Raw genomic sequence first — 14,811 nt, forward strand, 5'->3', positions numbered from 1 at the left:
AAAAAAAAAAAAAAAAAAAAACCTTGGTTGAAACCATGCTCAGTTGGGGGCCAGTTCTCTTCTGGCTAGACAAAACCAATATGGTGAATGGGACATGCAGTTCAGGATGAAATAACAAAAGAGTATAGAGAAGTGCCCTCTGGTGGATATCATGGTCACTCTGACCAGCAGGCGTAACAATTGTGAAGGAATATGTGCAATTAAATGCTGTAAAGAAATTCATACATAAGCACAAACTCTTTTCAAGCATTTGTACTTAAGCCTAGATCCGATAAATGTTTAAGCTCTTGAGCAACAGTTTGCATAGACTTAAATTGGACAATTAAAGATGTGCCTTGTCATCCAAATCAGCTTAAAGAGAAAAAAAACAACATACATACCATCAGATACAACTGGAATTACAGCAACAAATATAAATAGAAGTCCATAATTTCTGAACATTATAATCTCTTTGGATCATTTAACATTAGGTTTAGAGAACAATATGGTGCATGAAGACAGCATGTTTAAACCAGTTTTTAAGAACAACACCTAAGATAAACCAGTTATGATTTAACATACAAAAATGAATACATGGGTTTAAGAAATACATTAATTTTAATGACACAATGTTGCATTCTGTTTGTTCTATTTAAGTAAACTTGATTTTTGTAAAAACATACATATATATATATATATATATATATATATATATGTATGTAACAAAGTTGATTCTTTAGTAACTGCACATTCAATATTGGCTTTTGTCTTATTTCAATACATGTGCCAGAAAGACATTTCTTGCAATAATTGTATAGCTTAGAAACAATAATATTAAAACTTTTAAAGTTATACCAAAATGAAATATGTAATTCCTCCAAGCCTCTTTAGCTAATTCCAAAACGTCAATTTAGAGCTATAACTGAGGCTTGAGCCATTGATAATGCACTTATCATCACATGGATCTATTACTACATGAATACAGAACTGGCCTGAACACTGTTCAACTGCTTTCTGACCCACCAACACACTGAAGAAACCACATCTGTGCTCTAGATCAGCAGATGAACCGAACTTTACTGTAGTTCTGTGAGAAATATATCAATCAGCATAAGTGTTACCACAATTTAAAATGATCACAAATAAACATCCGGCATATGATTCAAGTTATTTATAAAATAACTTTTAAAAAGAGCTAACAGCACAAAATCATCTGCATTACAGTCAAGACCATTGAATTTCTCATCGTCAATGCTCGAGAGTTTGAGTCTTTTTTTCCTCCCTCATTGCTGTTCATGTTTGTGATTCCACTGAATCCGGCAGACTGTCCTCTGTCCTATCAGCCTCATGATCTTCAGTCTTTAGGAGAAGTTTCATTTCATGTGATTCTGCTGTGTTCTGCTTTGATCCATTGGCTGGAGTTTCATCAGATCCTGCTTCATTCTGAGTTCAGAATAAAGGTGCGATCAGTTATTTTGCATGAGGGCGAAAGACCTCCCCATACAGATTTCAAAATGGTTTGTATGAAATAAAGGAGACAAACGCAAACAGTGCTGATATTCTCCAGAAGCAGGACTGAGAAACACTGATCTAGACAACATATGTTGTTGTTGTTTTATTATTATTAAGAGTTTACTATTATGAATATGTTTGACTTATTTTTAAATAAACATAACAATTCTGATACTAACCCAAGAATTCCCATACTGCGATCCAGCAGCTGGAGTTCGAAAATACCTTATTGTCTCCTGTATTCACAATAAGAATTTAGCTATTTTCACAATCATATAATCACAATACTTCATCTCAGATCCCTCTATTATTACAGACTTAGTTTTGAGGAAGCAGTTCATTACAGCTGACGAATACTTGTTGCGCTCACAATGTGTGTCAGTAAAAAATATAAATACTTCTGTTATATCAGCCAGAGAAACATGGCGATAAAATTACTGAGTGCACCATTAATATGAAGTGAAATGCCTCCTGATATTGCAGTTTATTAAATATGATTTACATTAAATATGGTACGGTATCATATTTAAATCATATTTAATTATTGACACTTACCTGACATGATTGCAGACACATTTTGATCCCTGTGTGTTCAAAGAAAGAAAGTGGAGGAAGTTATTTAGAGGCTGAACAGATGGACAAAACACATCAGATGGCACAATAGCTGACTCATGGATTTAACTAAGACAAAAACAAAAAAATGAAAAACATCATTAATTTACGTAGACAATGCAACTGACTAAAGTTCAGTTTGTACTCACAAGGTTCAAATACGAGTAAAATCATCAGAAATACAGTAAAGAGGATTTCAGAGGAAAAGACGACAACTCTCAGATCCCCAACTGCTCCATCACCATTAACTGAGGATCAACAAGAGTATTTTATTTACAATAGACACTTGTACTTAAATATTACCTCCAAATTATAGCAGATTCTTATAAGGCTTTATTCCAGTATTGTTGCTAGAAATTATGTAAATGAGAATAATTTGACCAGAATAACTTAAAGCTGATTCATGCCTCACAGTAAATTATTACCTGATATATTTTCTTATAATATGTATTTACCATAGACTTAATGTAAATTGCGTAATATAATCAGGCACTGTATGATGTTCAAGTGTTCACTCACCTGTTTTCAGTATCAGTTCAGTCATCAGTGTAACTGAGTTCAGTACAACAACCCCAACTGATCCAAACACATACACCGGAACAACACGGTGAAGACCTGTAAGATCAAATGCAGTTTAATATCAACATTTATAATTATAAAAATGAATTTGATCTTCACAGCTTTTGATTAAAATCCTTCATTCTTCTAGTAAATGTATCCTCTAGTATCTTCACAATAGAAATTAATCAAGAAACTTTTTATAAATAATCTAAACAAATGAGTTTTGAAGAATAATAGCTTGTCATTGTGATGCAATTATGAAGATGATCAGAGCAGATGATTAATACTGTACCCCATTTAAATGACCATGTGAAGTTTATTAATGCCCAGAGTAACTGCAGGAACGCAATCATACAGGCCCATCCAATACGATCTGAACATCAACAAATACATCAGATCGGAGTAAAATTTTCTTTAATGTATCTGTTAATTAATTGACAAACAATCCTTTACCATATTTAGTAACATACAGCATAAATGTAAAATATGCTTATTGTAGTAAGCATATAATAAGCATTTTATTATAGTACCTTTTTCAGTTCCCAGTGCTATGATGTAGAAATAAACCATAATAGCATTGACCAGTAACATGAGAATTAACCAAACTGATCTCATGAACAAAAGTGAACCTGAAAAAAAAAAAAAAAAAAAGGTTTAATATTAGTTAAAAAAAAAAAAGTGCATATCTGAGTTTGACACTGACCGAGTGAATGTGAATTAAGATTTAGATCATACACTGAACATTATTTCAATCATGACAACTCTCGGAAGATTTTAGCATGGTGATGGATATGACAATGTTAATGTATTTGGTCTTGGCGGAATTGCTGCTGCTGTTGGTCATTGCTGTATTTGTAGATTATTGCTGCTGCTGCAAGCAAGTACATATACAGCTTTCAGATGTCTAAAACAATTGCACACATTTCTTTAAGTCTAAAAATATTTTTACTCTCATTCAGCTCTATGGTCAAAATCATTAAAGATAAGAGATTCATGCAGACTAAAAGAAACAGAGGCACGAGCATTAATGAGTTCTATTTTGATCACAATATGATCACATAATAATTTCTGTATGTGTTTATATCAGGGATCAGATCAAAATTCAAACACTTACAGTGCATCTGTTTCCCACATGTAAGATCCCAGTCGTATCTTGTCAGTGTGAGAAAAACTGGTAAAACTGCAACAGTTATAAATCCTGAGAAAAAGAAAAAGATTAATACAGATACTGAGCTTTATACTAACAGACGCATTTAACATATTCGCATGATTAAATGAAAATTATACACGGACATCAGTCTCACTGTACAAGTTACTGTTTTAACTAATAAAAAAAATAATAACATCAGTGTACATTACATTATTATGATAATCAAATTAACTTGCAATGCATTTAAAAAAAATAATGTAACATTTGAAAGGTATGTTATGAAATTTTTTTTTTTTTTAACTTCTTACTGAAATATGAACGCTTTGATTTTAACACTGTTGAATAGGGAATAATGTTTCCTTTCACCATTACTTACAAATGAACATAAATAGTTCATAAAGGTAAATTTACCAGATCTGGCAGATCCAAAGGCGAAGAACAGGAGGAGGAATTGTAATGAAGGCAAAATATCAAAGCTTATTCTAGCCAGAACCCTGAAAATAGTAATAATCTGTTGGCTTAATTTCCAGATGAATCTCGCCAACACTGCATACGAAAAAACAGCAATGATTTAAAGGAATAAAACGTTCGGTATGTTTTTGAATTAATGTCATGAATGCATAGGTTAAAACTGTCGAAGAAACTAAATTATATACTGCAGAACTGTTTGTGACATTCACATGAGTGACTGATACTTTGGGACATCAATTTAATCATCATTCACTGTATATTCATTAAAACGTTACTGTAGTAAAGACTAAATCATAACTAAACAAATCTCTGTAATTCTTAAACTGTGTAAATCAACTTAAATACTAGATCTGTCCACTGATCAAATTAGATCAGATATTATGATTTTTATATTTTGTGTTAATCTGATAAAACATTTTCACATGCACATACACATACATGCCACTGGTACTAGAAATACTTGCATAAAATAATATAGATGAGGTTTAGCAGAAGCACAGTCACAAAGATGAATATTATCGTGACACCTTCAAATCCGGTGTAATTTAAACTTTTGTCCCAGGCAGATTTAAACAGAACTGGAAAAGAGAAAAACATAAAAGCAGCCATTACTAAACAGAAGAACAAACAAAATATAAATACACATTAGAAAAATAACACAAAAAAGCTACAAAAGTAATTTAAGGTTAATAAAACAATATTTAGTAAAAATATTTAATTTAATTTTTTGTTTTAAACCAGTGAACACATTCAGAATCTGCTATAAATTGATAGCACATTGAATTTCTTATTACTATAGATTTACTGTATTTGGATATACAACTACATACAACTGTTAAATGTGCATTTCATGTGTTTATGATAATGGCTGTTGCTTTACATTTGGATTTGTTTGCCTGAATAAAAAACAGTTGATAAAACAATGTATTCTGTGTCATAACTGTAATTGTGAATAAATGTTTTAGTCTTGCCTGTAAGAAACAGAAAGGTACAAAATAATGAATCACAATATCATACAACACCAACACAATACAGCACAAATGGCAATAAAACACTGAACACTTCTTAATGTATTCAGGTTATTTGTTTGGACAAAGTACATACAGTATATTTAATGTAATAAATGGACACTCATCATAAATTAACCATAACCTGTGAACTCATGAGCATATGGAGCCGCCCAGAGCAACATAAGAGGCCTCAGAAAATAAAGAGCACAGCAAGAGACCGACTCGTTTAGAGACCCTGAAACAAAAGCAGATATCAGTCATTAGATTTACAGTTGTATTAGTAAATCATTTGATATACAGTATATACACCAACATACAATCACTACTAGAACACTCACCTTCAGAAACACCCCAGAGGACAAACGAAAGGAACATGATCATATTTGGACAGAAGACGAGAAACATCTGAAGACGGAAGACTGCGTCTGGAGAGAAAATACAAAATAACAATTGAATTAAATGGTAAATAACATGCAATGCAATATTGGTCCCATTTTATATTAGGTGTAAACACCATGTACACAACATATTACATAATGTTCTGCAAAACTTTTATGAGACTTTTAGTCTTAGGATTTGTGAATGACTCAAGTGACACAATTGATGCCGTTGGTCAAGTGATAATGACAACATGACGAATATTTCTATATTAGTGTCAGCCTTAACGTTGTGTGAAGACATTTGAACAAACTGCAATTAAACTAGTAAAAGCACAACCTGAGCAGTGGTGCAAAACAACATTAGACATTTATGTGCACATCTAGTAATGTTTAATCTTAATATTATGCAAAAGTTTAAAAAAAACTATGTATCAAGGCTGACTTACCTTGTAGCCACAGTTCCAAATTAGCTTCAGATGAAAACACGGATGTCTGATTTCTGTAAACTTTACAGGTGTATCATCCCTCATCTTCAGCTCTCAGATTGTCCAGACGGAGGGAGAAGTTTCCATGTTGAATCTGATCAGTAAAGAAATGAGCTCTATCATGATAATCCTGCTGCTGGGACTCTGGTTGACTCTCACCATCTTGATACAGATGAACCAGAGTCTCTGAGTCTGCTCTTCTCCATTCCACCACCAGACTTTGGTTTAATAAGTGTTTGTCAACATAACAGGGCAAAACCACTGAAGATCCCAAAAAAATCTGGTTACAACAATGTTGCACAAGGAAACCTGAAAAATAATAGACATCTAATTTCTAATTTTAAAGTAAAAAGTGAAAATTTCAAAACTTAATTTTGCAAGCTGCATTTTAGTTTGCACGAAGTGTGCAAAAAATACTATTAAAATTTAGATTTATGGAAACACTTTGCAATAAGAAATAACTTAATATAAAATATTTATGTGACTTTCTAATGCAAAAAAGTGAAAGAGAATTGTGTCAACTGTCAGTGGTTTTACATCATGGACTACTACTACTATTACAACTGTTATTGTGTCACAAACCTCTAGTTAATTCCTTCTGAATTACCTTTATCATGTGATCTGCAGTAGATCAGACAGCAGAGGAGAAGAGCAGATCCAGATGCAGAAATACAAAGAATCAACACCATTATGTGTGAAAGGGAGAAACCTGTGAAACACAAACAGTCACTGAACAAAGAGAATAGTAATGTGTAACATTCCCTGTATTTTATTTTTTCCATGCGTTACGTGTTCGTGTTGTGTCGTGTGTCTTTAATCAAATGTTTTGCCTCTGTTGTTTCTCCAGACAAGGTTAGCAAGAAAGAAGTTGCTTATTTTGTGGAGAAGGACTTGTTAATGCACAAATGGTGCTCTAATACTGAAAGTGATGCTGATTTGAATGTCATGTACCAGATTGTCATTCCTTCTGCTTATCGTCAGCATGTGCTGTGTCTGGCGCACAATCATGTGTTGTCAGGTCATTTGGGTATCACAAAATTGTACAATGGAATCCATTTCTTTTGGCCTGGGTTAAAGAGGGATGTTGTGGAATTTTGCTGGACTTGTTATACTTGCCAGTGTATGGGGAAAATCAAATCAGGTTATTCCTCCGGCTCCCCTCTCTCCCATTCCAGTTATTGGAGAGCCCTTCGAACATGTTATTATCGATTGTGTCGGACCGCTGCTTAAAACAAAGTCAGGGAATCAGTTTCTGTTAACGCTAATGTGTACTGCTACCCGGTTCCCTGAGGCAATTCCACTTCACAAAATGACTGCTCCTGTGATTATCACGGCATTGGTCAAAATTTTCTCTACATTTGGCTTACCGAAAGTTGCACAAACTGACCAAAGGGACAAATTTTCGGTCTAAGATTTTTAATCAGGTCTTAAAATCACTTTCCATCACCCACCGATTTTCATCCGGAGCCTATCATTCAGAGAGTCAAGGTGCACTTGAACTATTTCACCAGATGCTTAAGTCTATGTTAAGGAAATACTATGCAGACACAAGCAGAGATTGGGATGAAGGTGTCTCCATTGGTGTTATTTTCAGTGCGTGAAAGAGTCACTCGGGTTCAGTGCCGCTGAGCTTGTTTTCGGGCATACTATTCAAGGACCACTCAAAGTCCTAAAAGAAAACATATTGGAAATTGAGGTCCTAAGTCTAATGTGCTGAATTATGTTAGTCGTTTTTAGAGAGCGTTTACATAACGGCTGTACAAAAAGTCATGAAGCGCCAGTATGACGCTAGAGCGGTCCCACGCCCTTTTCAGGCCGGTGACCAGGTGCTTGTATTGTTACCAATCCCTGGATCTGCCTTGTCTGCCTGCTTTTCTGGGTCCTACGTAGTGCAGAAAAAAAATTGAGTGAGACAGACTATAGCCGCTTTTCCACCGAAATTACCTGGAACAATTTGTCCCAGGAACTTTTTTTCCCCAGACCTGTTGCTGTCTGTGATTCCATCGCGGTCTAAAGTACCAAGAAGATTAGGCAAATAGTCTGGTGACGTAGGTCTGTGCACGTTTCTCAATACCAAGTATGCAAATTTCGGACTTGTGTCCTCAGTAGTTCGGACTTCGCAAGTTCAACTCGGAAGTGTGAACTCCCGCGGACGGGAGGACGCAAATCCGGTAATTCTGCATACAGTAGAGTACTTGATAACGTCAAGTCAGCTCGCCTCGGTTACTGCAATTTTCCTCACTGTATTTACAAGACGACGAAATATATCAAACACCACTGCCTCTTTTCATTTTCATTTAAACCTATTAATAGCCGCAGAAATGTAGTTCAGGGAACTTAGGCTACATTACAATGAAACTAAATATTATATCAAACTGTATTGCCTCTTTTCATTCTCATTTTAACATATTAATAGATTAACAGAATAAAGACGAAATATTACCTGTTAGATTTACCCAAAACGAATTATATCTTATGTTTAACCACTACAGAGACATCAGAGCGAGCGGCAAATGTCAGACGGACTAGCCAAGTTGAGGCTGCTCTCGTCGGGAAACGGGCCCAAGTCCCGCCCCCGAAAGTTCCGGACCCCGTACTTTATTTAGATCCTGGTTTCTGCGGTGGAAACACACCAAGTACCGGCCCAAAGTCCCCAGTTCCTGGGGAAAGTTCCTGTGGTGGAAACGGCTTATGTAATTTGTTCTCCTGAAAGAAAACGAGAGTCCACGAGGAAAAACTACTGAGAAAACATCCGCACCTGTTGTTTCTTCTGTGTCAAGGAATGCTCCAAAACAAGAAGAATGTTCCAAATGCAGAATTTATTGAAGAGTCCAGAAACAAACATCATGCCACATCAGGGCAAAAAACAGAGCAACAGAAAACACGTAACAGTAAACAATAAACCAGCAACCAAAGAGAAATAAAACCAGGCTTATATGGATGTGTTAATAAGGTAAATGGAACACAGCTGAATGTAATGAGGCTTGATAGTCAAGGCAAAGGGTGATGGGAACTGAAGTCCAGAGAAACAAACAAATCTAAGCGTGTCCTCTAGTGGCTATACATGGGCACACCAACTAGACGCTGTGACATTACCCCTCCTCTAAGGAGCGGATACCAGCAGGAGGCCAAGGCGGGGCCGGCAGAGCAGGAGGCCAGGGCGGGGCCCGCAGAGCAGAAGGCCTTTGTCCGGCCGAACAACAACCCTGGCAGGCGACCAGGGCAGAGCCAGGAGCTTGGCAGACAGCAAAGGCGGAGCTGACGACCACCTCAGCGGAGCTGACAAGGCCAATGAACCCCCTAGCAGCTCAGGCAGGACTGCAAAGAAGAGCACAGAAAGGTTAGTAACAGCCTTGATGGCTGTAACAGGACAGGCAGACAGTTCAGCAATGGTCTCCTTGACCGAAACAGGGCAGGCAGACAGTTCAACAACAGTCTCCTTGGCCATGACAAGGCAGACAGAGTTCAGGAGTGGACACCACCGCCCAGAGGGGAGCTGAAGCGGCTGCCGCCGCCTCCAGAGGCTCCACAGCAGAAACCAACACCTCGAGAGGAACTAGAACAGACTCAGTAGTGGACTCTTGGACTGGAACGAGCTCAGGAGTGAACTCATAAACTTGAGTCAGCTCTAGAGTGGATTCGTAGACTAAAACAGAATCTGGAATGAATTTGTAGACTTGAGTGGGCTCTAGAGTGAACTCATACACTTGAGTGGGTTCCAGAGTGAACTCATACACTTGAGTGGGCTCTGGAGTGAACCCATGGACTGGAGCGGGCTCTGGAGTGGACTCTGAAGGCTCCCATGCACGCAGAACAGCCCAGAGACCAAAGGCAAAGACGGCCTTCTTGATTATGGCAGCAGCAGTGAAATTGGGCTGTTCTGTGGCGACCTCTAAGACCACCAGACTAGAGACCACCGGAGTCGGGTCCTCCAGGACCACCGGACTCAGGACCACTGGAATCGGGTCCTCCAGGACCAAGGACTTGGGTCAGACTCATAGACTGGAGCAGGTTCTGGTGCAGATTCAAGGACTGGAGCGGGCTCCGGGAGAACTGGAGTGGACCTTGCTGCCCTCCTCCTTCTCGACCTTCGCTTGCGAGACTGAGACACTGAAGATTCGCTATCCACTGGAGCGGGCTCGGACATCTCCAGGGGCAATGCAATGGACTCAGACCGACATGACATTACTAAATTGCGGTAACAGAGATAATCAATGTAACTCCAAAAGTCGAAAGCCTTAAGCCCCTCCATCTCCCGAGGAGGCAAGGGGTTGTCCAAGCAATCATTAAAAATCTTTCTGAGCTCAGACTCACAAAGTTCCAGTCCTACCGCCAGAGTCCACAAGGTCTGAGCAAAACCTCCTACTTCCATCCCCTGCTGGCGAAGATCCACCATCATCCGGAGCCAAGCCTTTCACTCCTTCTTCGAAGCAGGAGGAAGAACACGAATGCCCATGGTCCACAATCCAATAAGCCCAGCCTAGCTGCTGGATCTGTTGATGGCTGGTTTATTATGTCACAGAATGCTCCAAAACAAGAAGATCCAAATGCAGCATTTATTGACGAGTCCAAAAACAAACATGATCCACATCAGGGAAAAACAGAGCAACAGAAAAAACGTAACAGTAAACAATAAACCAGCAACCAAAGACAAAGAAAACCAGGCTTATATGGACGAGTTAACAAGGTAAATGGGACACAGCTGAATGTAATGAGGCTTGATAGTCAAAGCAAAGGGTGATGGGAACTGCAGTCCAGAGAAACAAACAAAACTAAGAAGTGTGCCCTCTGGTGGCTATACATGGGCACACCAACTAGACACTGTGACATTCTGTTGTAGTAGTTCGCGAGGATACATCTTCTGCTTGGGTATCTGCTGCTGATGAGGACGGTCTTGTGTTGCACAATGCCCCTCGACAGTGTGCCAGGCTAAGCAATTCATAAACGTTGAAGGAATTGCCTTCATATCTCTCTCATTTATCAGAATCGTAACTACAGGACGTTATCCAGTTAATTTAAAGTTTTCCCCACTCTCTTCAATGACACCCCTACACAGACTTCAGTATTACAACATGATATAAATGTTAATAACTCTCCCCCTTTCAAACAACATGCCTATAGTGTGAATCCAAATAAGGGAGCCATCATGAGGGAAGAAGTTGAATATTTAGCAGAAAAGGGTCTAGCCATTCCTAGTAGTAGTCCGTGGAGTTCACCGTGTGTTCTTGTACCCAAACCAGATGGAACATTTAGTTTTTGCATGGATTATCGAAAGGTTACTGCTGTGACAGTACCTGATTGCTTCCCTCTTCCTCATATGGAGGATTGCATTGACAACCTCGGGTCCGCCTGCTTTGTCACTAAATTGGATTTACTGAAAGGTTACTGGCAGGTACCATTAACCACCTCAAGCTTCAGATATTTCTGCCTTCATAACACCTGATCACCAGTGTTGGGCAGTAACGCATTACTTAGTAACGCATTACTGTAATTTGATTACTTTTTTTAATAACGGAGTAATTTAACGCATTATAATTTTCAAAATAGTAATTAGAGTATAGTTACAAGCCGAGATCTCTATACGTTACTGCCGCGTTACATTGCTGACAGAATGCAGTGTTTTATAATCTGGAGATTGTAAAAAGGATGTAGCACACGTATTGTCGAGTCAAATGCCAGTGGATTAGAGACCTGCTCTCCCGTGAGACCCCACGCAACAGAGTGCGGCGCGGGACAAGACTTGATAGGCGAGTGCAGAGACTCGTGTGTGTGCGCGGGATGCGGGAGAAAAAAAAATATTCACGGGACTCCCGCAAAATAGAAATATCTAAACATAAAATATCTAAAACAAATAAATTGTTATTCAACTATTGCACAAAAGCTAAACGATTAAAATAAAATATAAACGATTAACAGGTGCAAGCGTATGCAGAGTTTCTATTTAGGCTATAACACGTGTTTGTAGCGTTGAGCAATGCAGTGTGGAAATTTGTGTGTTCACGAATCCTCTCATTTATCTAAAACAAATAAATTGTTATTCAACTATTGCACAAAAGCTACATGAACTATAAAATATAAACGATTAACAGGTGCAAGCGTATGCAGAGTTTCTATTTAGGCTATAACACGTGTTTGTAGCGTTGAGCAATGCAGTGTGGAAATTTGTGTGTTCACGAATCCTCTCATTATAACACACGAAATGTAGACATTATGAAAGATTCATTATGCATATATTTATTGTGTTATAATTATAACAGATTTTTGTGAGATTGTGATGACCTGAGATGTCTTTTAGAGATTATAAATGCAGCACTCTTTGCTGGCATTCTGCCATGCCAAACCATGCACGAAGCAGCCGCTTGGTTTAGTTAAAAATAACAGTGTTCTGTGAATGTTCATGCTTTAATAACAAATATTTATCGGGAGTGCGTATGCTGGAATTTCATAAATTGCATGGAGAAAAAAGTAACATAACTAGTAATGTAACTAATTACTAATTACTTTTGAAATAAAGTCATCAGAACAGTAACGTGATTACTTTTAAAAGTAGTAATCAGTAATCAGTAATTTGATTACATTTTCAGAGTAACTTGCCCAACACTGCTGATCACTTGATTCAATATAAGGTTAAGGCCTTCGGGCTGCGCAACGCGTCTGCTACTTTTCAGAGGTTGGTTAATACAGTGTTGGCCAGTGTCCCAAAGTGTAACACATATCTGGATGACTTAGTAGTGTACTCATCTGAGTGGTCAGAACACATTTCTTGTTTGCACACCGTGTTTGAACGGCTTGCCAAAGCTACATTAACTCTAAATCTGGCCAAATGTGAATTTGCTCGGTAAAGAAGTTGACCAAGGTCAAGTTCGTCCCTTTGCGGCCAAGGTTTCCGCCATAACTGACTTTCCTGTTCCCAACACCAGATGCAAGTTGCACCGATTTTTAGGCATGACTGGATACTATCGCAGTTTTTGTCACAATGTTTTCAGTGTGGTTTGTCCCCTCACAAATTTACTTAGGCCATCCCAGCAGTTCGTTTGGTCAGCTGAGTGTCAGTAGGCATTTGGAAATATTAAAGCTTTGTTCTGCTGTGCCCCAGTCCTCGCGGCTCCAGACATTGCATTCCCCTTTAAACTGGAGGTTGATGCGAGTGCCGTAGTCCTCCAAGAGGACCGAAATGGGGTTGAACACCATGTCTGTTATTTTCCTAGGAAATTTAATAAACATCAACTCAACTATTCAACCACTGAAAAAGGCATTGATCAATCTTGCATTGATGTTGGCACTACAATATTTTGAAGTGTACATTGGTTCTAGTTCTCTTCCCGTTACTATTTATACGGATCATAATCCGTTAGTATTCCTCTCTCGCAGGTACAATCAGAATCAGTGCCTCATTTGGGAAATTTGCCACAAGAAAGGAGCAGAAAATGTAGTAGCAGATGCCCTTTCTAGATGTGCCTAGTTGAACTCTGGTTTGTGCTGTAGTTTTGGTTTTAGGATTTAACAAACAATTTTATGTTCGTGCTTTGTCGTGTGCTTCTCTCTGTCTTTGCTTCTCGTTTACTTTCACTTTCTTAGTTACCAGTCATTGGTCCTGTCACCTGTCAATCTTCATTAGCGCTGACGGGATCCATCCTGCCGTTCCCAATCAGACAAGACCCTCCCAGATAAAAGAGCCCCCCCCCCATGTTGTTGCTGTTTTGTGCTCGTCATTTTTGTTGCCATCCTGTTTAATTCTTGTATCCCCTTTTATTTGTGTTGCTTGCCCTACGTGTACGTTTGCCTTCGTTTTATATTTGTTCCCACTCCCCCCTTAATGTAACATATTTAAGCACACGTTGCATTATTATATGTTACGAGGTCAGGAAGAAGCGGACAGGTAAGAACATCACGTGACATACATTTCAACCCATAGGATCTGCCTTTGTATTACTATGGAAGGATATTCCGGACTAATTTCCGGTCTGTTTGCTTAAGTGCATCAAGTGGAGTGCAAACGGTAAAAGGTCTTGAGGCAGGTGTGACATGCTCTCTATTACGGATTAAAAGTGTAAATGAGTGTAAACAGTGAGCGATGCTGAGACAGGTGAAAAACGTTTGGTTAATAGTGAATATTGACCTATTGTGCATACCATTGTGGCTCCCGCTGTTAGCAGGGGATAATCGCTACATTTGGGGTAAAAAAAAAAGACAGAATTATGTATTGTGCCAAGAAGGTTGCACTGTCTGTTCGTTCACACAGGTACGAAACTGATTGGTGGCTGCCTTTAGCGGAGCCTTTACCGATTACCTCCATTGATCAGAGCATTCGGCACGGTCGTCTGTGAGTGACGTCACCTCCCAATACAAACACGCCCCCAGTATAGTCCCGCCCCCTCACATTGATTGGCAGCTTTCCATGTAGACATCGGAAATTCAAATGCAAAAGAACTCAAATGGAATCGCAATTCCTTTTGCATTTGAATTTCCGAAAAGCAGACGTGGTAATTAATATTGCTATTTAAATATGACAGGCTCATAACTCCTAAGACATGGGAAATACAGTTGCAAATGGACTTTGCTTTTTCATTTGAAATTTGGCAGTCACTGTGCGTTCGCAAAAGCGAAAATTAAGGATTTGCAATTGCATTTGGATTGTCACAATTTATGCG

General features: G+C 38.4%; 1 protein-coding gene across 1 annotated transcript in view; it reads right to left on the reverse strand.

Annotated features, from left to right (window-relative positions):
* Nucleotides 1-1,272: 1,272 nt before the first annotated feature.
* LOC107695641 (uncharacterized) overlaps nt 1,273-14,811 on the reverse strand; it is a 16,451-nt gene continuing 2,912 nt past the window's right edge. Inside the window, exons 4-17 of the mRNA XM_016495653.1 lie at nt 6,768-6,869; nt 5,634-5,720; nt 5,438-5,530; nt 5,182-5,256; nt 4,750-4,863; nt 4,226-4,360; nt 3,779-3,862; nt 3,195-3,293; nt 2,957-3,037; nt 2,623-2,718; nt 2,253-2,351; nt 2,047-2,075; nt 1,671-1,727; nt 1,273-1,422 (exon numbers count right to left, since the gene is read on the reverse strand). Of these exons, the coding sequence (XP_016351139.1) occupies nt 1,273-1,422; nt 1,671-1,727; nt 2,047-2,075; nt 2,253-2,351; nt 2,623-2,718; nt 2,957-3,037; nt 3,195-3,293; nt 3,779-3,862; nt 4,226-4,360; nt 4,750-4,863; nt 5,182-5,256; nt 5,438-5,530; nt 5,634-5,720; nt 6,768-6,869 (1,301 nt within the window). The remainder of the gene's footprint in view (nt 1,423-1,670; nt 1,728-2,046; nt 2,076-2,252; nt 2,352-2,622; nt 2,719-2,956; nt 3,038-3,194; nt 3,294-3,778; nt 3,863-4,225; nt 4,361-4,749; nt 4,864-5,181; nt 5,257-5,437; nt 5,531-5,633; nt 5,721-6,767; nt 6,870-14,811) is intronic.

The sequence above is a fragment of the Sinocyclocheilus anshuiensis genome, unplaced genomic scaffold (assembly GCF_001515605.1).
Source record: "Sinocyclocheilus anshuiensis isolate Anshui unplaced genomic scaffold, SAMN03320099.WGS_v1.1 scaffold1075, whole genome shotgun sequence".
In the NCBI taxonomy this organism is placed as follows: domain Eukaryota; kingdom Metazoa; phylum Chordata; class Actinopteri; order Cypriniformes; family Cyprinidae; genus Sinocyclocheilus; species Sinocyclocheilus anshuiensis.